A 24,144-nucleotide genomic window follows, 5' to 3' on the forward strand; every position below is an offset into this window, starting at 1 on the left:
CTGCAGCTGGAGAGGAGGAGGAGGAGGAGGAGGAGGAAGAGGAGGAGGAGGAGGAGGAGGCGAGGAGAACAATGCTGGCCGGCCGCCAGCCGAGGGGAGTGGGGGGGAAGGGGGGAGCTCCTGCCCAGCCCCCGGCCCGCCGGGCGCAGGGAGGGCCGAACGCGCGGGAGGTGACAGTCGCTGTCCCCCGGGGCTCACCACGCCTCGCTGAGCCGCCCAGCGCCAGCGTCCCTGCTGTCCTGAGCCGCGGGGACACCCCCGGGGACACGCGTGTCACCCCAGCCAGACGGGGGCACCGCCGACAGCGGGGTCCCCTCCTGGCACGCTGGGTGCAAGGACCCCTGTGCCGTGTGCCAGAGCCCACCTGGGCACGGGGCGCGGTGCCAGGAGTCCCCAAGCTTGTCACACAGCCGGAGACCCCTCTGGAGAGCAGGGAGCTGAGGGGCGAGACCCCCCCTGGGGCTGCAGGTCCCCGTGCCAGCTCCTCAGTCAGTCGGGACGTTTTGGGGGGGATGCCTGGCAGCCAGCCTGGGCCATCCGGGGTGGGCAGCGGCCGGCCCGGGGCTGTGGGGGTGACCGGGGGGTGAGCCCAGCCCCTGGGGGCGCAGCTTGGCTGGGGTCATGCTGGATGTGTGTGTGTGGGGGGGGGTTGTTCCTCCAGCTCAGCCTCCCTCCTCTGCCCCATCCCCAGCGCCCCCGGGGCGGGGTGGCCCCCCAAGCCTGTCCTGTCCCCCTGTCCCCTGCAGGGACATCCAGCGCACCCCCCTCGCTTCGGGCAGACCGAAGCCCCCCCGCTCCCTCCCGGTGGCTCCGGCACGGAGCGGGGAGGGGATGAGAGGCAGCTCCCCCACCCCCAGCCCCTCCGCTGGCAGAAAATGCACGGAAGAATTGCGGGGTGAGGGGCCAGGGCCCCCCAGGCTCGGCCATTCATTCATTCCCCGCACTGAGCGGGGAGGGGGCCGGCCCCGCTTTGTCTCCGCAGATGAAAGGCGAGGGGCCAGCCCGGCCCCCTCCCCAGCCCGGGGGGGCAGCGGGGCGGCCCGGGGGCCACCGGGGTCACCGGCGAGGATTAGTGCCGGATTAGAGGCGCCGGGGACCGCGACACCACCCACGCGGAGCCACGGGAAGGGGGCACAGCCTGCCGAGCAGTTTTGGGGTCACTCAGGGCCCCTCCATCCCAGCCCCCTCCCCAGCTCCGCGCACAGGAATTCGCTTTTGTTCCGAGAGCGGCCGTGCTCCGGGCAGGGGGCTCCTCCCCCGCTGCCCCTCCGGAGCCCCCCCGCTCCCCGGAGCAGCAGAACCGGAGCCCCGGGCCGCTGCGGGGGGAGGGAAGGAGCCCCGGCCCCCTCCCCATCTAGCCGTGCCCCCCCATTTCTCGGGGTCCCGGAGCCCCCCAGCGATCCCCCCAGGCGGAGGCAAACCGGAGCCGTCCCCAGGGCTGGCGGGGAAAGCGGATACTCCTCCGGCGGGGCCGGGGGCACGGCTGGATTCCGTTACCGGCGGCTCCCGCCCGGCCCCGGCGCTCCCGGGGGCTCCGGGACCGGAGTGGGGAGGGGGCCGGGCCCTGCGCCCACCCTCGGGAGAGGCAGGACACGGCCCCGGCAGCGCTCTGGGAACGGCGCCAGGGGCGAGGGGCGCCGGCCAAGCGTCCACCTGGAGATACCGGAGCCTTCCTCCCCCTTCTCCTCGTCCTCCTCCTCCCCAGGGAAGGTGTAATTCCACCCTCGCTGCTCCTGGACGAGCTCCCGGGGCGCAGGATCACAGCCCGGGCGTGGGGGTGAAGCCAACCCTGAGCCCTGGCTCCCTTCTCCATGCGCCCGTCACCGCTCGCTGGGGCAGTGCCCCCCACCCGGGCACTGCCCCCGAGGGGTCCCGGCCCCTTCTGGGGGATCCGAGCTGGGCAGGGAACGGGGGGCAGCCCTGAACCCCCCCAGCTCAGCCCCGGTGCCCTGCGCTAATTAACGCCGTGCCACGCAGGGCAATTATCGGCCAGCCCGGTAATTAACACAGAACAAACCCCCGGGTGCCCCCGGCTCCCCCGCCCCAGCCGGGATGGGGGCTCATGCTGAGAGCTGAGGCAGAGCCCAACACCCCGGCTGCCCTCCCTGCCGCCCCACAGTCACCCCACGGGCACCCCAAAGTCACTCCACAGTCACCCCAGAGCCACCACCCGCTTCCCAGGGCGGGATGTGCCAAGCCGGCTGCCGCCCTCGCCCCCGGCCCCTTGCGCAACGTGGAGCGGATGTGGGGGGCAGGAGCCGGGAAAAGGATCCGGGCTGTGGGATTTGGGGTGCGGGATTTAGGGTGTGGGATTTGGGGTGTGGGATCTGGGGTGTGGGATTTGGGGGTGTGGGATCCGGGAGGAAGGATCCGGGGTGTGGCAGCTGGAGTGTGGGATTTGGGGTGCAGGATCCAGGAGGAATCTGGGCTGTGGGATTTGGGGTGTGGGATTTGGGGTGCAGGATCCAGGAGGAATCTGGGCTGTGGGATTTGAGGTGTGGGATTTGGGGTGCAGGATCCAGGGGGAAGGATCCGAGGTGTGGGATGTGGGGTGTGGGATTTAGGGTGCAGGATCCAGGGTATGGGATCTGGGGTGTAGGATCTGGAGTGTGGGATTTGGGCTGTGAGATCTGGAGTGCGGGATTTAGGGTGTGGGATTTGGGGTGTGGGATCTGGGGTGTGGGATTTGGGGGTGTGGGATCCGGGAGGAAGGATCCGGGGTGTGGCAGCTGGAGTGTGGGATTTGGGGTGCAGGATCCAGGAGGAATCTGGGCTGTGGGATTTGAGGTGTGGGATTTGGGGTGCAGGATCCAGGGGGAAGGATCCGAGGTGTGGGATGTGGGGTGTGGGATTTGGGGTGCAGGATCCAGGGTATGGGATCTGGGGTGTAGGATCTGGAGTGTGGGATTTGGGCTGTGAGATCTGGAGTGCGGGATTTAGGGTGTGGGATTTGGGGTGTGGGATCTAGGGTGTGGGATTTGGGGGTGTGGGATCCGGGAGGAAGGATCCGAGGTGTGGCATCTGGAGGGTGGGATTTGGGGTGTGGGATCCAGGAGGAATCTGGGCTGTGGGATTTGAGGTGTGGGATTTGGGGTGCAGGATCCAGGGGGAAGGATCCGAGGTGTGGGATCTGGAGTGTGGGATCTGGGGTGCGGGATCCAGGGTATGGGATCTGGGGTGTAGGATCTGGGGTGTGGGATCTGGGCTGTGGGATTTGGGGGTGTGGGACCCAGGCTGTGGGATCTGGAGTGCGGGATTTAGGGTGTGGGATTTGGGGGTGTGGGATCCGGGAGGAAGGATCCGGGGTGTGGCAGCTGGAGTGTGGGATTTGGGGTGCAGGATCCAGGGAGAAGGATCCGAGGTGTGGGATCTGGAGTGTGGGATCTGGGGTGTGGGATTTGGGGTATGGGATCTGGGGTGTGGGATTTGGGGTGTGGGATTTGGGGTGTGGGATTTGGGCTGCAGGATCCAGGAGGAATCTGGGCTGTGGGATTTGAGGTGTGGGATTTGGGGTGCAGGATCCAGGGAGAAGGATCCGAGGTGTGGGATCTGGAGTGTGGGATCTGGGGTGTGGGATCTGGGGTGTGGGATCCGGGGTATGGGATCTGGAGTGTGGGATTTGGGCTGTGAGATCTGGAGTGCGGGATCCAGGCTGTGGGATCTGGAGTGCGGGATTTAGGGTGTGGGATTTGGGGTTGTGGGATCCGGGAGGAAGGATCCGGGGTGTGGCATCTGGAGTGTGGGATTTGGGGTGCAGGATCCAGGAGGAATCTGGGCTGTGGGATTTGGGGTGTGGCATCTGGGGTGTGGGATCTGGGGTGTGGGATCCGGGAGGAAGGATCCAGGGTATGGGATCTGGGGTGTGGGATCCGGGGTGTGGCAGCTGGAGTGTGGGATTTGGGGTGCAGGATCCAGGGGGAATCTGGGCTGTGGGATTTGAGGTGTGGGATTTGGGGTGCAGGATCCAGGGAGAAGGATCCGAGGTGTGGGATCTGGAGTGTGGGATCTGGGGTGTGGGATTTGGGGTGTGGGATTTGAGATGTGGGATCTGGGGTGTGGGATCTGGGGTGCAGGATCCAGGGTATGGGATCTGGAGTGTGGGATCTGGGGTGTGGGATCTGGAGTGTGGGATTTGGGGTGTGGGATCCGGGGTGTGGGATCTGGAGTGTGGGATCTGGGGTGCAGAATTTGAGGTGTGGGATTCAGACTGTGGGATCTGGGGTGCAGAATTTGAGGTGTGGGATCCAGACTGCAGGATCTGGGGTGCAGAATCTGGGACGTGGGATCCTGAGACCCAGGGTGTGGGATCTGTGTGCCAGTGGGGCCAGCACGAGAGACAGGGCCACCACAGGGGCGTCACAGGACATTTATTGAAAAAGGAGGGAGCTCACAGAGGGAAGTTGGACCCTGGGGGGGGGGGGCTGGGACCTGGCTCTGCCCCAGGCTGGGGGGGTTCGGCGTTCCCGTCCGGTACCATATTCACAAATAAATACTGGGGAGGGGTCGCGGGGCAGGGCTGGGGGCTGCGGGAACCAACAGCAGCCCGAGCCCAAACCAGCTCAAAGCGGCCCAAAAGGCAGGGAGGGGCCGCGTTACCCCCCGCCGCAGCCCGGCACCTCGCCAGGCCCGAGCGGGGCCAGGACGGGACGGGAGATTCTGCTGGCCCCGGAGAGCCCCGCCCTGCAGGGGGAGGGAAATCCGTGTGTGTGTGTCCCCAAAAACAGGGGGTTCGCTGCCGTACCCCCGCGGGGGGATGCAACACCCCCCCCGTGACAGGGGGTGAGTGCAGGGACTGAGGGGACACGGGGTGGGGGAGGGGGGATATGGGGGATGGGGGGGTTCGGCTGAGCGGGGGGGGGTCACTCCCGAATGTAGACCCTGGTGCACACAACGTCATCGGCCGTCATGGTCTGCAAGGAGAAGCAGGGTGCGTCACAGCTCCTGTCCCCATCCCTGCTCCTGTCCCCATCCCAGCTCCTGTCCCATCCACTCCCTCCTGTCCCATCCTCCTGCTCCTGTCCCCACCCCACCCCTTCCTGTCCCCATCCACCCGCTCCTGTCCCCATCCCTGCTCCTGTCCCCATCCTAGGGCGCTCCTGTCCCCATCCCAGCTCCTGTCCCCATCCGTCCCCTCCTGTCCCATCCTCCCCCTCCTGTCCCATCCGCCCCCTCCTGTCCCCATCCTCCTGCTCCTGTCCCCATCCCAGAGCACTCCTGTCCCCATCCCACCCCTTTCTGTCCCATCCTCCTGCTCCTGTCCCCATCCCAGCTCCTGTTCCATCCTCCCGCTCCTGTCCCATCCTCCTGCTCCTGTCCCCATCCCAACGCGCTACTGTCCCCATCCCAGTGTGCTCCTGTCCCCATCCCAGCTCCTGTCCCCATCCTAGGGCGCTCCTGTCCCCATCCCAGCTCCTATCCCCATCCCAGTGCGCTCCTGTCCCCATCCCAGTGTGCTCCTGTCCCCATCCTCCTGCTCCTGTCCCCATCCCAGCTTCTGTCCCATCCACCCGCTCCTGTCCCCATCCCAGCTCCTGTCCCCATCCCACCCCCTCCTGTCCCATCCTCCCGCTCCTGTCCCCATCCTCCCGCTCCTGTCCCCATCCCAGCACGCTCCTGTCCCCATCCCACCCCCTCCTGTCCCGTCTGCCCCATCCTGTCCCATCCTCCTACTCCTGTCCCCATCCCAGCGCTCCTCGGGGGTTTCCCCCGTGCCCCCGGTGCCCCCGGTGCCCGGTGCCCTCACCAGGATGAGCTCCCCGTCGTTGCTCATCTCCCGGGACCAGCCGGTCCGGGGCCCGTCGCCCTTGAGCAGCCGCTGCTCGCACACCATCTTGTTCTCGCTCTCCCAGCGGGCCAGGCTCTGGGGGGCACAGGGGGCAGCGCTGGGGGGGCACAGCTGGGCACCCCCGGGCACCCCCTGCCCTCCCCGGAGCGTCTGTCACATCTGCCACCAGCCCCGGGAGGGACGGGGCCTGTGTCCCTGCGCCAGGCGGGCGCGCGGGCTCAGCTGGCACCGGGGGGCACAGGGGGGGCACAATGGGGGGCTTGGGGGCACAATGAGGGGATGGGGGGCACAATGAGGGGTTGGGGGGCACAATGAGGGGTTGGGGGGCACAGGGAGGGGTTGGGGGGCACAATGAGGGGATGGGGGGCACAATGAGGGGTTGGGGGGCACAGGGAGGGGTTGGGGGGCACAATGAGGGGTTGGGGGGCACAGGGAGGGGTTGGGGGCACAATGAGGGGATGGGGGGCACAATGAGGGGATGGGGGGCACAATGAGGGGTTGGGGGCACAATGAGGGGTTGGGGGCCACAGGGTAAGGATTGGGGGAGCCAGGGCAGGGATGGGGAGGTTGGGGTGCAGGAGAAGGGGAAGCAGCCACAGGGAGAAGGTGGCTGTGCACACACAGACAGACACACAGACACACACAGACACACACGGACACACACAGACACACACGGACACACAGACACGGACACACAGACAGACACACGTGGGAGCTCCTGCCCCCGTGCCAGCTGGGTGTGCCCTGGGATGGGTGTGCAGGGGGGTGACACAGGGGGGTGACACAGGGGGTGACACAGGGGGTGACACGGGGGGGTGACACAGGGGTGTGACACAGGGGGGTGACACAGGGGGTGACACAGGGGGGTGTGACACAGGGGGGTGTGCATAGGGGGGTGACACAGGGGAGGGAGAGCTGCTGCCCTGGTGCAAAGTGTGCACACACACACACAGACACAGAGCCACAGTCACACTGACACACAGTCACACACACAGACACAGTCACACTGATGCACAGTCACACACAGACACACACAATCACACACAGAGTCACAGTTACACTCACAGTCACACTGACACACTGACACACAGTCACACAATCACACACAGTCACATTGACACTCAGACTGATACTCACACGCACAGACACACAGTCACACACAGACACATTCACAGTCACACCCACAGTGACACACAGTCACACTGACACTCACAGTCACACTGACACACAGTCACATTGACACTCACAGTCACACTGACACACACAGTCACACACTCACACAGTCACACACTCACACAGTCACACTGACACTCAGACTGACACACTCACATGCACACAAACACACACAGACAACCACAGTGACACACAGTCACACTGACACACAGTCACACTGACACACAGTCACATGCACAGAAACACTCACAAGCAACACTGACACACACACACACATACACAGTCACACTCACACACAGTCATACACGCTTGCACACACAGTCACACTCTCACATACACACACAGACACAATCTCACACTCACTGTGACACTCAGTCTCACACTCACACCCTTAACTCACACTCACACACTCACAGTCTCACACTCACACTCCCACACTCACTCTGACACTCTCACACACTCACACTCACTCTCACACTCTCACACTCTCACTCACACACTCAGTCTTACACACTCTCACACTGTCTCTCACTCTCACTCACTCTCACACTCGCACAGTCACTCTCACACTCACACTCAGTCTCACACCTCACACTCCCACACCCACACTCTCACACTCACTCCCACACTCCCACTCCCACACTCACACTCACTCCCACACTCACACTTGCTCACACTCCCACACTCACACTCCCACACTCACACTCACTCCCACACTCACTCTCACTCCCACACTCACTCTCACTCCCACACTCACTCTCACACTCACTTCCACACTCACACTCCCACACTCTCACTCACTCCCACACTCTCACTCCCACACTCACATTCACTCCCACACTCACTCTCACTCCCACACTCACTCACTCACTCCCACACTCACACTCCCACACTCACTCTCACTCCCACACTCACTCTCACACTCACACCCACACTCACACACTCACTCCCACACTCACTCCCACACTCTCACTCCCACACTCACTCTCACTCCCACACTCACTCTCACTCACTCCCACACTCTCACTCCCACACTCACACTCACTCCCACACTCACACTCACACTCACACTCACTCCCACACTCCCACACTCACACTCACTCTCACTCCCACCCTCTCCCTCGCTCTCCCTGGCCTGTGCAGGGCCGTGCTCCCCTCGCACCTTGCAGGGTCTCCCATCCACCGTCTGCTCCTCGAACTCCTCTCCCACCCTGAAGCGGATCTCGGTGGTGCGCACGGGGGTGGACGTGCGGATGTAGAAGCTCTCCCCGTCCTGCCGGATCTCCACCGCCGGCTTCGCCGCCGCCGCCACCGCGATCTTCCTCAGCATCACGTTGACGCCTGCAGAGAGGGGCGCGGTGCCACCGAGCGTCCCCGCCGAGCCGGGGGGAGCCCGGGGGGGCGGCGGTGACACGGCCAGGGATGCAGGTGGCACCGGCCAACCCGGGGTGGGGACACGGGCGAGCCCCCCCCGGGCGCAGCTGGGCCACATCTGGCTCTCGTTACCTGCGGATGCGCCCGGGGGAAGGCACGGGGGTGACGGGGGCCAGGGCTCCCCCAGAGCGGGGTGACGGCGGGGACGAGGGCCCCGGGCCGAGCTCTGCGCCAGGTGACCCCCGTGACCCCCCCCCGAGGGGCTCCCCCCCGCAGCCGGGGCTTTGTCCCCGCTCCGGAGGCGGCTCATCCATCACGGCCCGGAGCCCCCGGCTGTCACGGGGGAGCTGCTTTGGGGACATTGTTCCCGTGTCACCCTGGCGGTGGGGACTGACCCCCCGCACAAAGGGGACAGCTGGGGGGGGGGGCGACACACGGAGGGGCTGCGGGTGGCCCGGGGGGGGCTCCGGGAGCCGAACCCCCCGCAGTGGGAAGGGACATGTCCCCCAGGGGTCCCCTGGATGGCCACGCCAAGCCCCCACGAGAGCCCCCAGGCTGATTCACACCGGGGGGGGCCCGAAAGCGGGGCAGCCCCGGCCCCCCACGCCCCCCACATGATGCTGACGGGGGTGGGGGGCAGAAACAGCCCCCAAAGGGTGCGAAACCAAGGCTGGGGCGGTCTGGGGGGCTGGAGCTGATAAACCCCCAGCCCCAGGAGGGAGCAGCCGGGGGGAGCCCCCCGCTTGCGCCGTGGGAAAGGAGGAGGGCTCCGGGGGGGGGCCCTGGCAGATTTATTTTCCTGCTGAGGTTTCCCCCGAGCCGCTTCCATCAGCGGGGCCAGGGCGGGGAGAAGGGGACACGGGGGATCGGGAGTGAAACCCAAGAAAGTGATAATTATCCTGAAATATTCGTTACGTATCCCCTAACCTGGAAAATATTCTGCTCCGGCTGGCGAGGAGCGGGTCAGGCGGAGGGGAGCGGTGCGGGAGCTGGATTTGATCCTGCCCAAAGCCCCGGGGACCCCCCCCCCCCCGGCCTGTGCCCCCCCAGTTCCAGCCCCCGCGATGAGTCCTGGCCCTCCCCGCCCCCGCTCAGCGGGGACCCAGCTCTGCCGCGGGGGGCAAAGGGGCCCGGGATGAGGCCTGGCAGAGCGGGACCCCAAAACCCCCACAAAGCGGCTCCTGCCCGGGCTGGCTTTGGGGACACCGGCTGTACCCAGGGTGGTCCCTGGGGCAGGTGAGCCCGCCGGAGCTTTTGGGGTGGGGGGCGGAGGGGGACGGGGTGGGGCGGGTCCGCGATGGGGGAGCGCCAGAGTGGGGAAACTGAGGCAGGAAAGAGGGGGAGCCGCAGGGGGATCCCTCCCGTGGGGGAGCGGGCCACGCTGCCCGGCCCCCTCGTGCCTCTGCCTCCTCAGGGGGCACCGAGCACCGGAGCCCGGCTAAAAGGGGGAGCAGAGGGATCCCCGCGGCACACGGCGGCTCCGGGCACCGGCACCGCCGGGCTGGAAGAGCACTTGGAGGGGGGATGAGAGCGGGATCCACTCACCCAGAGCCTTCAGCAGCTCCTCGAAGTTCTCCGAGCTCTTCATCTTCCAGTTCCCGGAGAAGTTGGGCATCGCGGCTGCCGGCGTGGGGGGCGCAGGGAGGGGACAGAGTGGGGAATGAGCGGTTCGAGGGATCCGCCGCTCCCTCGGCACCGGCACTGGCTCCCTCCGTCCGTCCGTCCGTCCGTCCCGTCCCGCCCGCGCCGCCGTTTTATCGCCGGGCTGGTCCCACCCCCCGGCCCCGGCCCCGGCCCGGGGGCTCCGCGCTCACCTGCGGGGTGAGAGCCCAGGGCGAGCCCCCCGCCCCCATTCGCCGTGGGGGCGCTGGCTGGAGGCACCACCTGCCCCGCCTGTCCCCCCCCAGCCCGCTCCCATCCCCCCAAGAGCCGTGCCCTGCCCTCCCCAGGTTGGGGCACCTCCCAAACTCTGCCCGGTTCCCCCTAATCGCCAGCATCCCCCCGAAACCGCCCGCGCCCCGCATGTGCTGCACCCCCAAATCTGTCTGGACCCCTCCCCAAATCTGTCTGTGACCCCCCCAAGCCGTCTGCACCCCCGAAATCTGTCTGTATCCCCACAAATCTGTGACCCCCCCCAAGCCGTCTGCACCCCCGAAATCTGTCTGTATCCCCACAAATCTGTGACCCCCCCCCAAGCCGCCTGCACCCCCGATCTCCACGCGTCCCCCCACAGCTGCGTGCACCCCCAAATCTCGCCGCACCCCCGAGCGTGCACAGGGCACGCGTGTTTGCACAGGTGTGATGCCTGCGCTCGCTTGTACACGCGTGAGTTTGATCCACGGCATTCCCAGCCTCACCATCACGCACCAACGCACAAACTCACAAACTCACAAACTCACTCACAAACTCACAAACTCACTCACAAACTCATGCACAAACTCATAAACTCACAAACTCACACACAAACTCACAGACTAACTCACAAACTCACTCACAAACTCACTCACAAACTCACTCACAAACTCACAAACTAACTCACAAACTCACAAACTCACACACAAACTCACAAACTAACTCACAAACTCACAAACTAACTCACAAACTCACAAACTAACTCACAAACACACTCACAAACTCAAAAACTAACTCACAAACTCACAAACTCACACACAAACTCACTCACAAACTCACAAACTCACAAACTCACACACAAACTCACTCACAAACTCACTCACAAACTCACAAACTCACACACAAACTCACTCACAAACTCACTCACAAACTCACAAACTCACTCACAAACTCACTCACAAACTCACTCACAAACTCCCAGCCGTGTCTGTGCACACTCGTGGGGCTGTGGCCGAGCTGCCAGGGCCAGGTGAAACTCTGCTCCCAGCCAGCTAAGCAGCGCCCAGGGATTTCCCGAGGTTCCTGAGCCCTGGGAACCGCCGCGGGAAGGGCAGGTTGTGCCGCGGGGCCGGTTCTGGGCAAGAAAAGCAAGAAATGGCGTTTCTGGTTCAGCAGGAGCTCTGGAATGGAAGGAGAGAGGCTTCTTCTCCGATTTGGGCTCACAGAGCCCCCCGTGGCCCCCCTCCTCCTGGCCACATCCCCCCCCCCCGTGCCCCCAGAAGCTCCGGCTCGGGCCGGCGAGCCAAGTCCCGGCTTGCCGCATCCCTAATCCCCTGAAGAACAGGATTTCTCACCGGGCGCTGACACAACCTCACCTACAGCAGCGCCGGGGCCGTGCCACGGGGCACGGGGACAGCGACGGGGACACGCAGAGCTGCGGGGGCTCGGGGAGGGGGTGCTGCTGGAGGGACACCCCAAACCCTTCACCCCAGGGACGCAGGAGCTGCCCCCATGCCGGAGCCGCAGGAGGGGCGGCGCTGTGGGTTTGCTCCAAATTTGGGGAAAATGGGGGGGTGGGAAAAAGGCATCTCCATTCCAGGGTAAGTGGGTGGAGGGGTCTGGGGTGGGATCTGCCTGCAGACTCCCAGGGGCACCCCCGTGCCCTTCGTGCCGTGCTGGGTACCGTGACCCGGCGGGGAGTGAGCGCCGGCAGCGGCAGCCCCACATCTGGAAGGGATTCTGCCGGGAAGGGCGGACGAAGCCTTTGCACCGCACCCTCCTCTCCCTCCCCCCCATCCTGGTGAAGCCACTGGCCCCAAATAACCCCCCCCCGGAGCGCCGGCCACCCCTGGGAAGGGCACAGATTCTCCGGGAGGCGGGTGGGGAGCCGAGTACCGGTGCCAGGGCAGCAGCAGCAGCAGCAGCAGCTGGCTCAGCCTCCGGAAACATCCGGCATCATCCACCGCCCGCACCCCCCTTCCCGGCAGAAATCCTCGCAAACCGCAGAAATCCCGAGCGCAACCCCTGGGGGGGGCTCCCCCAGCTCGGGCAGGGCTCCATCGCTGCCCCGGTACCCCCGTGGACGCCCCCAAAATGCTGTCGGTGCCCCAGAGCCCCTCCTGGGAGGATGGGGGCGTCCTTGGGGATGTTTTCCCCCCTCCCCGGTGCCCGGGATCCATCCGGGGAGGGGCTGTCGGGTGCCCTCGCCCCAGCCGGGAGCCGAAGCTGTTGGGGGTCGTCGCAATTTGGGAGAGAAGATGGGGGGGGCTCCTCTGTGGGGGGTGAAGCTTGAGCAAGGGCAGGTCACCCGTCGTCTCCGCCCCATGTCCCCACAAATCGTCCCCAGCTGGCGGGACGCGGCCCCCACCCCCCGCCTCTGGCCACGGCCACGGCCGCTGCGGAAATGAAACGCAGCTGGACGGCGCGACCGAGCCCGGCCCCGGCCCCGCGGCCGCTCGGACCCCCGGCTGTGGGGCGGGAGGGAGCCCACGTGCCCCGGGACCTCTGCTGTGCGGCCCCAGCGGGACCCTGCCCCGGTTCCAGAGCCCTGCTCAGCTCCGGGACCCTGCCCCGGTTCCAGACCCCTCCTCAGCTCCGGGACCCTGCTCAGCTTCCAGAGCCCTGCTCAGCTCCAGGACCCTGCCCCGGGCTGGGACCCCTGCTCAGCTCCGGGACCCTCACTCAGCTCCAGGACCCTGCCCCTGTTCCAGACCCCTACTCAGCTCCAGGACCCCACTCTGGTTCCAGCCCCCTGCTCAGCTCCAGGACCCTGCCCCGGTTCCAGCCCCCTGCTCAGCTCCAGGACCCTGCCCCGGTTCCACACCCCTGCTCAGCTCCAGGACCCTGCTTCCAGACCCCTGCTCAGCTCCAGGACCCTCACTCAGCTCTGGGACCCTGCCCTGGCCCCGGACCCTGATCCAGCCGATCCCTGGGACCTTTCCGGAGCCCCGGGACCCTGCCCCACTCCCAGCACCCTGCCCCACTCCCGGGACCCTTCCTCAGCCCCGGGAAGCCACCCCATGTCCCAGCCCCATCCGGAGGGACCCCGAGGTGAGATGGAGGCGATCCCCCGGACCCTGACCCGCGTCCCGCACCCGCCGGGGGTTGGGGCCCGGCCGGCTGCTTCTCATTTCCAGGGCCATAAACCCCTTTAACGACCGGCCATTTCTGAGCGCTGTAAAGCCCCTAATCACCGCCAGACCCAGCGCAGACACAAAGGCTCCCGCCTGCTCCTCCTCCCTCCCACCTTCCTCCGCATTTTGGGGCTCGGACAGCTTTTCCCACCCCCACCCGGCACGATCGGGGGGGATGAGCCCCCCGGCACCCCGCGAGCTCCCGGCCCGTGGGATGCTCTCCAGCACCGCGGGGGGACCCAAACCCCAAAAGAAGAGGAGGAAGGGCCCCTCCTCCTGCACCCCAAAACCCTCCCTCGGGCTCCAGCGCCCCGAGCCAAGCGCAGCCACGTAACGGCGAGGAAAGGCTGGAAAAAGTGACGCGCGTCGGGGGCTCGGGGCCGCGGCCAGCCCGGCGGGGGCGGGGGATCCCCGAGGCGGCTGCGGGCTCGGCACCGGCACCGCTCCCGGTTACCGGGGAGCCGCCGGTGGTGCGGGCACAAAAAGGGGGTGCGGGGGGTCGGGGAAGGGGCCAGCTCGGCCCTGGCTGGATGAGGAGGCGGAGGAAGGGCAGATGTCGGAGGGTGCCGGGTGACGGCCCGGTAAGGGACCCCCCCCGCTCCCGCCCACCGGGGCCGGGGGCTCCTCCCCGCCCGCCACCGAAGGGAAGAGCTCTTGAATCATTTCTTTTTAATTAGGATTTTGCACATAAACCTTTCAGTTCAAAGCGGTTCCCGTCAAGGCTCGTTGGCCTCGGGGGTGTCCCCGGGCCGGCGCGGGGTGGGGGGACTCGCCCGCGGGACCCCCATGGTCGCCCCCGGGGGGGCTCGGGCAGGCGGATGGGGCGATGCCGCTCGCCATGCCCCTGTCCCGCGCCTGGCACGATGAGGAAAGCGGAACTTCCCCACCCTAAAACAGCTCCCAGAGCGGACCGGGGACTTTGCAGAGGGATGTGAATGCCCGCCGCAGCTCCCGGGGAACACCGGCATCCCCGGGGCACACCGGCATCTCCCGGGGCACAGCGGCAGCTCCCCGGGGCACACCGGCATCTCCCGGGGCACACCGACAGCTCCCGGAGCATACCGACAGCTCCGGGGCACACCGACAGCTCCCCGGGCACACCGGCAGCCCCGGGGCACACCGGCATCTCCCGGGGCACAGCGGCAGCTCCCGGGGCACAGCGGCAGCTCCTCGGGCACAGCGGCAGCTCCCGGGGCACACCGGCATCCCCGGGGCACACCGGCATCTCCCGGGGCACACCGACAGCTCCCCGGGGCACAACGGCAGCTCCCCGGGGCACACCGGCAGCCCCGGGGCACACCGGCAGCCCCCGGGCACACCGACAGCTCCGGGGCACACCGACAGCTCCCCGGGCACACCGGCATTCCCGGGGCACACCGACAGCTCCGGGGCACACCGACAGCTCCCCGGGCACACCGGCAGCTCCCGGGGCACAGCGGCAGCCCCGGGGCACACCGGCAGCCCCCGGGCACACCGGCATCCCCGGGGCACACCGACAGCTCCCGGGCACACCAGCAGCTCCCGGGGCACACCGACAGCTCCCGGAGCATACCGGCAGCTCCCGGGGCACAGCGGCAGCTCCCCTGGCACACCGACATCTCCCGGGGCACACCGGAAGCCCCCGGGCACAGCGGCAGCTCCCCGGGCACACCGGCATCTCCCGGGGCACACCGGCAGCTCCCCGGGCACACCGGCAGCCCCCGGGCACAGCGGCAGCCCCGGGGCACACCGGCAGCTCCCGGCTCTGACAGAGGTAGTTTGGGGAGGAGGAAGGAGCCCGCTCCACTCCCAGCGCCCCAGCGATGGGGGCCGTGCTCAGGATGCCCCAGGGTCACTCCCAGATCAGGAGCGGCAGCAGCCCCGAAGCGTTCGGGGGTGCAGAACGCCAGAGACCCCTCTGGGGCTCCCCTCCCCCGGGGGAAGGCACCGGCCCACCCTGGGGACAGCGGCACAAGGCACGACAGGCTTGGGGACAGGGACATCACACCTGGCTCCTCCTCAGCCACGGACAGGGCAGCACCTCAGGGCTCACGGGACCCTCGAGGGGCAGGACAAGGCTGGGGGTGTCACTTTGGGACCCTCCAGAGGCAGGACCAGGCTGGGGGTGTCACTCTGAGCCCCCCCAGATGCAGGACCGGGCTGGGGGTGTCACTCTGAGCCCCCCCCAGAGGCAGGACCGGCCTGGGGGTGTCACTCTGAGCCCCCCCAGATGCAGGACCGGGCTGGGGGTGTCACTCTGAGCCCCTCCCAGAGGCAGGACCAGGCTGGGGGTGTCACTCTGAGCCCCCCCAGAGGCAGGACCAGGCTGGGGGTGTCACTTTGGGACCCTCCAGATGCAGGACCGGGCTGGGGGTGTCACTCTGAGCCCCTCCCAGAGGCAGGACCAGGTTGGGGGTGTCACTCTGAGCCCCCCAGGGTGTCACTTCTGCTCCAGGTTCTGCTGCTGCAGGTGCTGCTCCCACTCCTCCTCCACCACCTTGTAGAGCTCCATGGTGGCTCGGGCGTCCTCCACCGAGGAGTGGCCGCTCTTCCCCACCTGTGGGCACACACACGAGCTGCCACAGCTCCCATTTTGGGGGGGCAGCCTGAACTGGGGGGGGCGTGCAGAGATTAGGGAGCGCAGGCAGCCGTGGGGTGGGGGGGATGCAGGGAGCTGAGGGTGTGCAGGAAGATTTGGGGGGGATCAGGGCATAGGGGCAGCTCCAGGGGGCTGCCGGCAGATTGGGGGGTGCAGGCAGCTTGGGTGGGCATGTGCAGGGAGATGGGGGGGGTGCAGGCAGATTTTGGGGTACAGGAAGCTCGGGGGGGGGGATGCAGGGAGCTTAGGGGAGTACAGGCAGATTTGGGATACAGAGAAAATTGGGGAGACGCAGGCAAAGCTGTGGGGTGGGCATAAAGGAAAAAAAACCCCTGAGCTGAGGGTTCCCCTCTCCCAGGGAAAGGGAAACTGAGGCACAGGGCTGCCTTGCTCCAGGACTGGCTGAACTCAGGGTGCCTCAGACCTTCCCCCTTCCCTCCCCGCTGCCTCCTGGCATGGCACAGGGGTTCCCCACCTCGGGGGGGCTCCAGCCAGGGTACCTGGATGTCCTGGTTCAGCAGGGCCTTGGTGAGGCGCTTCAGGGAGATGGCCACGTTCTCAGGGAAGCCAGCCCGGCGGTTCAGCAGCGGGATCTGGGACGTGTCCCTGGTCAGAGCTTTGGGGTGGCAGTAATGGAGAGCCTTGAAGTCGTTGTGGATGGCGTGGCCCACCACCACCTTGCCAGCAAGGATCTGCACAACCTGCAGGAGAGGAGGGGGTGAGACCCCCAGCAGCGCCAGCCCTGCCCCGGGGGAAGTCTCTGCCCTGCCCAAAGAATGGGGGCAGTGGGCGTGGGGCAGTGTGGGGACAATTCCTGCGCCCCAGGGACAATCCCTGTGCACTACAGGGCAGGGGGGACAATCCCTGTGCACTACAGGGCAGGGCAGGGACAATCCCTGTGCCCCAGGGACAATCCCTGTGCACCACAGGCCAGGGGGGACAATCCCTGAGCCCCAGAGATCAGTGTGGGGACAATCCCTGTGCCCCAGGGACACTCCCTGTGCACCACAGGCCAGGGGGGACAATCCCTGAGCCCCAGAGATCAGTGTGGGGACAATCCCTGTGCCCCAGGGACACTCCCTGTGCACCACAGGGCAGGGCAGGATTGTCCCTCCTGCCCTGTGGAGCACGGGGATTGTCCCTGGGGCACTGGGATTGTCCCCCCTGCCCTGTGGGGCACTGGGATTGTCCCTGGAGCACAGGGATTGTCCCCCCTGCCTTGTGGGGCACAGGGATTGTTCCCCCTGCCCTGTGGGGCACAGGGATTGTCCCTGGGGCACCGGGATTGTCCCCTCTGCCCTATGGGGCACAGGGATTGTCCCTAGGGCACAGGGATTGTCCCCCCCCTGCCCTGTGGAGCACTGGTATTGTCCCACCTGCCCCGTGGGGCACCGGGATTGTCGCTGGAGCCCAGGTATTGTCCCACCTGCCCTGTGGGGCACAGGGATTGTCCCCTCTACCCTGTGGAGCACAGGGATTGTCCCTGGGGCACAGGGATTGTCCCACCTGCCCTGTGGGGCACAGGGATTGTCCCCCCTACCCTGTGGAGCACAGGGATTGTCCCTGGGGCACAGGGATTGTCCCCCCTGCCCCATGGCGATCAGCCCCCCACCCCCGCGCCCCCCGAGCCCAGCCCTGCCCCGGACCTGGCGCTGTGCCCTGCGGAAGGGCACGGCCTGGGCCATGTGCTGCCGGCGGATGCCGCTCCAGCGGGTGCGGTAGTCCACGACAGGCGCCTCGGGCCGCACGTAGCGGTCGTACACGACGTCGCCCTCGTAGGTGACGATGCTGCAGCGGGCCAGCGCGCTGGTGCGCCCGCCGGGCCCCGTGCCCACCATCTCGCAGTCCATGGCCACCAGCTTGGGGGGGCGCCGGGGGGGCTCCGCCGGCCTTGGGGGCGCCCCGAGCTTTCCTCTTGCTCCGAGCGGGAGCACCGGGCCCGGTGGGGCCGGTCGGGGAGGCCGCGGGGGCTCCGGCAGCCGCGCCCCGAGCCTTGCCCTGGGTGCCGGTGGGGCCGCTCTGGGGCGCCGGGGGGCACCGGGCAGTGGTGGTGCCGTTCTCCTTGGGGCTGCGCCGGCCCGCACGCCGTGCCCGGGCCCGCCGGGGCCCGCTCGGTGCCGCCGGAGCTGCTTCTGCCGCAGGACCCCGCGGCGCTCCAGCTCCCGCCGCCGCCGCACGAAGCTCTGGTGCTTTCGGTTGCCCGGCTCCTTCTTCGGGCGGCGCTCGGGGGCGGTGAAGTCCACGTTGAGGATCACATCGTCCATGGCGGGGCCGCTGCGGGGCGGACAGGCGGCTCAGCGGCGGGGCCCTCGGCACCGGGAACCGGCGAACCCCGGTACCGACAATCCCCGACCCCCGGGACCCCCGGGACCGGGAACTCCAGACCCCCGGGACCGACAATCCCCGACCCCCGGGACCGGGAACTCCAGACCCCCGGTACCGACAATCCCCGACCCCCGAGACTCCCGGTACCGGGAACCCCCGACCCCCGGAACTCCCGGTACCGGGAACCCCCGACCCCCCGGGACCTCCGGGACCGGGAGCTCCCAACCGCCGGTACCGACAATCCCCGACCCCCGGCACTCCCGGCCCCGCCAGTCCCTGACCCCCGGGACTCCCGGTACCGGGAACCCCCGACCCAACCCCCAGGACTCCCGGTACCGACAATCCCCGACCTCCGGGTCTCCCGGCCCCGGAAACCCCCGACTCCCGGTACCGGAGACCCCCGGTTCCACGCGTACCTCCCCCCCGCTCACCTCCGCGCCCCGGAACCGGAAGTTCCCGGGAAACACGCGGCCGGCCCGGTACCGGCAGTGACGTCATCGGGGCGCGCGCCGCGGCGGGAACTCGGGCGGCGCCGGGCGCTGAGGGGCGCGCGCGCGGCGGCTCCGTGACGCATGGGATGACGTCAGACCGACGTCGCGGAGGATCGGCGACGACATGCCCGGCGTCCCGGTGACGTCACGGGTGCCCGGGGGTCAGTGGTGCCGTGGCTCCGGGGGCGTCTCGGTGGGGGGGGGGGATGATGGTGTCACAGCCGCGTGACGTCACGGCGGGAGGGTTATCGCCTCGCTGCGTGACGTCACTGCCCAGTGACGTCACACGGGTGCTGAACGGCAGAGCCGGGGAGGGGCGGCAGTGCCAGGGTGGGCTCCGGGTGCCGGGGCTGACCCCCCGCCGCCCCAGGAGCCGCCGTGGCAGCCCCGCCCGGCCCCCCGGAGCCGCGGCAGAGCCCCGAGCAGCGGCGAGCCGCCGACATCATCCGCCTGCTGACGCTCTACCGGCCCCTGCTCGACGCCTTCGTCATTGTGAGTGTGCCGGAGCTGGCCCCGGGCTGTGCCCCGCGGGCTGTGCCCCCGGGCTGTGCCCTGTGAGCTGTGCCCCCTGGGCTGTGCCCCCTGGCTCTGACCCCCGGGCTGTGCCCTCTGAGCTGTGCCCCCTGGGCTGTGCCCCCTGGCTCTGACCCCTGGGCTGTGCCCACCGGGCTGTGCCCCCTGAGCTGTGCCCTGTGAGCTGTGCCCCCTGGGCTGTGCCCCCTGGGCTGTGCCCCCTGGCTCTGACCCCCGGGCTGTGCCCACCGGGCTGTGCCCCCTGAGCTGTGCCCCCTGAGCTGTGCCCCTGGGCTGTGCCCCCTGGCTCTGACCCCTGGGCTGTGCCCCCTGGCTCTGACCCCTGGCTGTGCCCACCGGGCTGTGCCCCCTGAGCTGTGCCCCCTGGGCTGTGCCCCCTGGCTCTGACCCCCGGGCTGTGCCCCCTAGGCTGTACCTGCTGAGCTGTGCCCTGTGAGTTGTGCCCACTGGGCTGTGCCCACCAGGCTGTGCCCCCTGGCTCTGACCCCCAGGCTGTGCCCCCTGAGCTGTGTCCCCCGGGTTGTGCCCCCCGGGCTGTGCTCCTTGGGCTGTACCCCCTGACCCCCTGAGCTGTGTCCCCCCCCGGGCTCTGCCCCCAGCCTGTGTCCTTCAGGCTGCATCCCCCAGGCTGTGTCCCCAAAGCCTGTGCCCCCCTCCAGGCTGGACCCCGGGCTGTCCCCCACGGGGCTGTGCCCCCCTGGACTGTGCCCCTCCCGAGCTGTGCCCCCAGGTTGTACCCCCCGGGCTGTGTCCCCCAGGCTCTCCCCCAGGGCTGTGTCCCCCAGGGCTGTCCCCCCCAGGCTGTGCTCCCCACGCTGACCCCGCTCCCCGCAGGATTTCTTCACCGAGGATCTGTGGGCACAGCTGCCCGCAGCCTGGCAGCCCGCCCTGGCCGGCGCCACCCCGGTGCAGCTGGCCGGGCTCCTGGGGGGCAGCGGGGGCCCGGGGGCCGCCTGGCCGCTGTCCCTGCTGGCCTTTGCCGCCGCCGCCCGCGCCCTGGCCTTCCCGCGGGGATGCCCGGCACGGTGCCCGCACCCCCCGTGCCAGAGCTCCCGCCTGCCCCCGCCGCTGCGCCGCCACGTCAAGCCCAAGAAGCAGCACGAGATCCCGCGCCTGGGCAAGGTGGGTGCCGCTCCCTGCGCCCCGAGCCCCCCCGGCCGCCCCCAGCCCCCCTAAGAGCCGCCCTTGTCCGCAGCTGCTGCGGCGGCTGAGCCGCGCCACCGGCTGCGAGCGCGTGGTGGACGTCGGAGCGGGGCAGGTAAGGCCGGGGGGACACGGAGAGGGGGCCGGGGATCCCCCAAAGCCCGGCTGAGCTGGTGTCCCCCCCACCCAGGGCCACCTGTCGCGGTTCCTGGCCTTCGGGCTGGGGCTGAGGGTCACCGCGGTGGAGAGCGACGCCCGGCTGGCGGGACTGGCCCAGCGCTTCGACCGGGAGCTGCTGCGGGAGCTGGGCAAAGCCAGGAGGGCGCCGGCACACGGGGGGCACCCCCTGACCCCCCGCGCCCCCCGGCACGTGGCCGGCCGCCTGGACCCTGCAGCTCCCTGGGCGGAGTTCCTGCTGCCCCCCGAGCCCCCGGGAGCCGGCCCCGCTGCCCGGAACCCGCTGGGGGGCCCGGGGGGCTCCGAGGACGGGGAAAGGGTGCTGGTGACGGGGCTCCACGCCTGCGGGGACCTCAGCCCCGCCCTGCTGTGCCACTTCGCCCGCAGCCCCGTCGTGGCCGCCGTGGCCTTGGTGGGCTGCTGCTACATGAAGCTGTCGACCGCGCCGCGGCAGCCCCCCGGCTACCCCCTGAGCGCCTCGGTGGCGGCGCTGCCGGGCCACCAGCTGTCCTACCGGGCGCGGGAGGCGGCGTGCCACGCGCTGGAGGAGTACCAGGGCCGGCTGCGCGGGCGGCGGCGCCCACCTGCGCGCCCACTGCTACCGCGCCGCGCTCGAGAGCCTGATCCGCGCCGCCGAGCCCGCCAAGAGGCACCTGGGGCTGCAGCCGGGCAGGAAGGCACACGGCCTCAGCTTCCCCGAGTGAGTGTGGGCAGGGGGGACCCCCTGCTGCATCCCGTGGTGGTCCCCAGTGAGCCCTTTCGGGGAGATCTGCTGGCCGTCGCTGAGTTTGGGCATGGAGGGTCCGTTTCTGGGATGTCTCCTAGCCCCACCATGAGTTTGGGGAGGGAGGACCCTTTTCCGGAACTCTCCTTGTGAGTTTGGGGAGTGGGGACACCCTTCTGTGTCCCCTCGTGGCCCCACAGTGAGTTTGGGGAGGGGGAACCCCTTTTTTGGACCCTCTTCATGAGCGTGGGAGTGGGGTCAACCTCCTGTGTCCCCTCCTGTGTACCTTCCTGGCCCCAAAGCATGTTTGGGGAGGGGGAACCCCCCTTTGGGACCCTCTTCATGAGTGGGGAGTGGGGTCAACCTCCTGTGTCCCCTCCTGGCCCTGCAGTGAGTTTGGGGAGGGGGGGAACTCTCTTCTGGGGCCCTCCTCATGAGTTTGGGCACTGGGGGTCCTGCCTGGCACTCCCCTGCTCCCCTCTCATGACAGGTACGCCCAGCTGGGGCTGCCCCTGGCAGGACTGGACCCCGCGGGGGTCCCGCTGGACTCGGGGGCCGTGGGGGCCATGCTGGAGCAGCAGCACAAGGTGGTGGCGTTCTGCACCCTGGGGCAGCTTCTGGCACCCGCCGTGGAGACCCTCATCCTGCTCGACCGGCTGCTCTACCTGCGGGAGCAAGGTGGGCATGGGCACAGCTGCCGGGGCCGTCCTCCCGCTCCTGTTTCCTCGCTCCCTGGACTCCTCTCTGCGTTCTCCCAGCTCTCCTTTTCCCCTTTTCCCCAGGTTTCCACTGCGCCCTCGTGCCCCTCTTCAACCCCCGCTTCTCCCCGCGGAACCTGGTGCTGGTGGCCGCGCGGACCCCGCTGGACACGGCGCTGGCCGGGCTGGCCAAGGACACTGGGGACGGAGACAGCAGCGAGGATGAGGAGCCGGAGGAAGCAGCGTCCCTCAGGGAGAGACAGAGCCCGCAATAAACCCAGGATTTGTACACTCCAGAGCTGGGTGTGAGTTGGTGCCGCACCGAAAGCACTGCACGCCGCAAACCCAGCAAATCCAGGGGGTGTTTATTGCAGAGCCCGCCTCGGGGGGCTCCCAGCTCTCCCAGTTAATACCAGTAGGATTTCTTGGCCCGGCGTGTCTCCACGATCCCCATGGCATCCATGATCTCCTCCTCGAAGGTCTTCAGCGACGGCCGGTACGTCTTGGCCAGCGTGTCCTCCTTCGCCGTGTCCTTGGGGCCATCTGTGCGGGCAGGGGGACGGCGCTGACCCCGCCGCGTCCCCCGCCAGGTCCCCCCGGCCCCCGCTGCCACCCCCTCTCACCGATCCACTGCTCGGGCACGACGCCGTCGCGGCGCGGCTGCGGGGGCACGGGCAGGATGCGGCCGCTGCGCAGCGACACGCGGACGCGCTCGCCCTCCTCCGTGTACCTCCACTCCACCTCCGTGGGCTTCCTGCGGGCGCGCGGCGTTGGCGGCGGGCGGCGCCGAGGCCGGGGGTCCCCTCGGCGGCGCCCCCCCGGGGGCTTTACCTGTCCTCGGGGTCCACCAGGCAGATCTGGCCGAGCAGCAGCGGCGCCTCGCTGGCGATGTAGGTGCCCGAGTACTTGGCCGTGCGGTTGACGTAGCGGTAGTGCTGCGAGGGCACGGGGGGTCACCAACGGCCCGTGGCCACCCCGGGGCCTCCCGCAGCCCTCCCCGCTCCGGCCTCACCTTGTTCAGTCCTTCCACCACCACCCAGTTGCGAGCCTGCACCACCTGGGTGACCAAGCCCTGCTTGCCCGCGTCCTTCCCGGCCAGCACCTGCACCTGCGGCGGAGAGAGGGGCACAGCTGGCACCCCGGCCCCGGTGCCAGCCAGGGGGGCGGCCTGGGCAGGGGGAGCCTCACCGTGTCGCCCTTGAACACCTTCCAGTCGTCTTTGGCGATGGGTTCCACGAAGACCTTGCGGCGGCGCTGCCCCGGGGGGTTGCGGAGCCGGGCGGCCGTGGAGTCGGGGGGCCAAGTGCCGTGCCGGTAGCCCGGGGGCAGCCGCGCCGCGCTCAGCAGGACCGAGAGCCGCATGGTGCTGCGGACTGCGAGGGCAGGGGGGGCTCTGTGGACACCCCTCATCCTCGCCAGGGTCGTGGGGCTGGCCGGTGTAGGGTCCAGCAGAGCTACCCGCCACCCACCCGGAGCCCCCCCAAAGGGGATGGAGGCGTCTGGCAGAGCAGCCCCCCACAAAAGGGATCCCACGGATCCCCCACGCCCCCAAAGGGGACCCGGTCCCCAGCAGACCCCCAGGCTCCAAAGGGGAGCCAGGTACTGGCAGAGCCATCCCTCACCCAGGAAGGGACCCAAGGGTCCCACAGGGCACCCCCCACCCGAAGGGGACCCCGGTGTCCTGCAGAGCCCCCCACTCCCCGAGAGAACCGAGGAGTCACACCTCCCCCAGGGCATCCCACGCACGGGGAGAGAGCCCAGCCAAGAGCACCCGGGGGTCCCACAGAGCTCACTCCCCCGAAGGGCGCACGGACCCGGGCAGAGCCCCCTGCACCCCCGAAGAGCCCCCCACCACCCAAAGGGAACCCGCAGAGCACACAGCCCCTGCACCCCGCCGGGAACGACACCCAGGGAGTCCCGCAGAGCCCCGGCCGCCCCCAAAGGGCCCCGAGCCCCGGCAAACCCCCCCAGCACCCCGGAAAGGGCCCCGGAGCCCCCCGGGGGTCCCGCACCCCGCCGCGCTCACCCGCGGGGCCGCGCTCCGGGGGCGGGGCCAAGCGCGGAGGGGCGTGGTCAAGGCGCGCCGCCGCGGAGGCCGCGTGGGGTTGTGCCCGGCGCGGGGCACGCCGGGAGTTGTGGTCCTGGCGCGGGGCACGC

The 24,144-nt window shown here is 68.7% G+C and overlaps 4 protein-coding genes across 4 annotated transcripts; 1 reads left to right on the forward strand and 3 right to left on the reverse strand.

Moving 5' to 3' along the window:
- Window positions 1-4,356: 4,356 nt before the first annotated feature.
- Window positions 4,357-10,192, reverse strand: CRABP2 (cellular retinoic acid binding protein 2). Its single transcript, XM_038161946.1, has 4 exons — window positions 9,878-10,192; window positions 8,121-8,299; window positions 5,744-5,860; window positions 4,357-4,910 (listed from the first exon to the last, which is right to left on the reverse strand). Exons 1-4 carry the CDS (start codon window positions 9,945-9,947, stop codon window positions 4,860-4,862), a joined length of 417 nt encoding a protein of 138 aa, XP_038017874.1. The 5' UTR covers window positions 9,948-10,192; the 3' UTR covers window positions 4,357-4,859.
- Window positions 10,193-15,006: 4,814 nt separating this feature from the next.
- Window positions 15,007-18,813, reverse strand: ISG20L2 (interferon stimulated exonuclease gene 20 like 2). The gene is given in 6 exon segments (XM_038161864.1): window positions 15,007-15,853; window positions 16,396-16,596; window positions 17,542-17,763; window positions 17,765-18,021; window positions 18,024-18,169; window positions 18,652-18,813. Coding segments are annotated over 6 exon segments (1,086 nt in total). The 5' UTR covers window positions 18,795-18,813; the 3' UTR covers window positions 15,007-15,736.
- On the forward strand, window positions 18,731-22,283 carry RRNAD1 (ribosomal RNA adenine dimethylase domain containing 1). Its single transcript, XM_038161859.1, is given in 8 exon segments — window positions 18,731-18,872; window positions 19,082-19,203; window positions 20,080-20,367; window positions 20,441-20,503; window positions 20,579-21,133; window positions 21,135-21,265; window positions 21,780-21,967; window positions 22,072-22,283. Coding segments are annotated over 8 exon segments (1,575 nt in total). The 5' UTR covers window positions 18,731-18,835; the 3' UTR covers window positions 22,263-22,283.
- Window positions 22,284-22,327: 44 nt separating this feature from the next.
- Window positions 22,328-23,725, reverse strand: MRPL24 (mitochondrial ribosomal protein L24). The gene is made up of 5 exons (XM_038161865.1): window positions 23,176-23,725; window positions 23,000-23,095; window positions 22,819-22,922; window positions 22,611-22,741; window positions 22,328-22,530 (listed from the first exon to the last, which is right to left on the reverse strand). Exons 1-5 carry the CDS (start codon window positions 23,722-23,724, stop codon window positions 22,394-22,396), a joined length of 1,017 nt encoding a protein of 338 aa, XP_038017793.1. The 5' UTR covers window position 23,725; the 3' UTR covers window positions 22,328-22,393.
- Window positions 23,726-24,144: the final 419 nt, after the last annotated feature.

Source organism: Motacilla alba, chromosome 25, assembly GCF_015832195.1.
Source record: "Motacilla alba alba isolate MOTALB_02 chromosome 25, Motacilla_alba_V1.0_pri, whole genome shotgun sequence".
Taxonomy (NCBI): domain Eukaryota; kingdom Metazoa; phylum Chordata; class Aves; order Passeriformes; family Motacillidae; genus Motacilla; species Motacilla alba.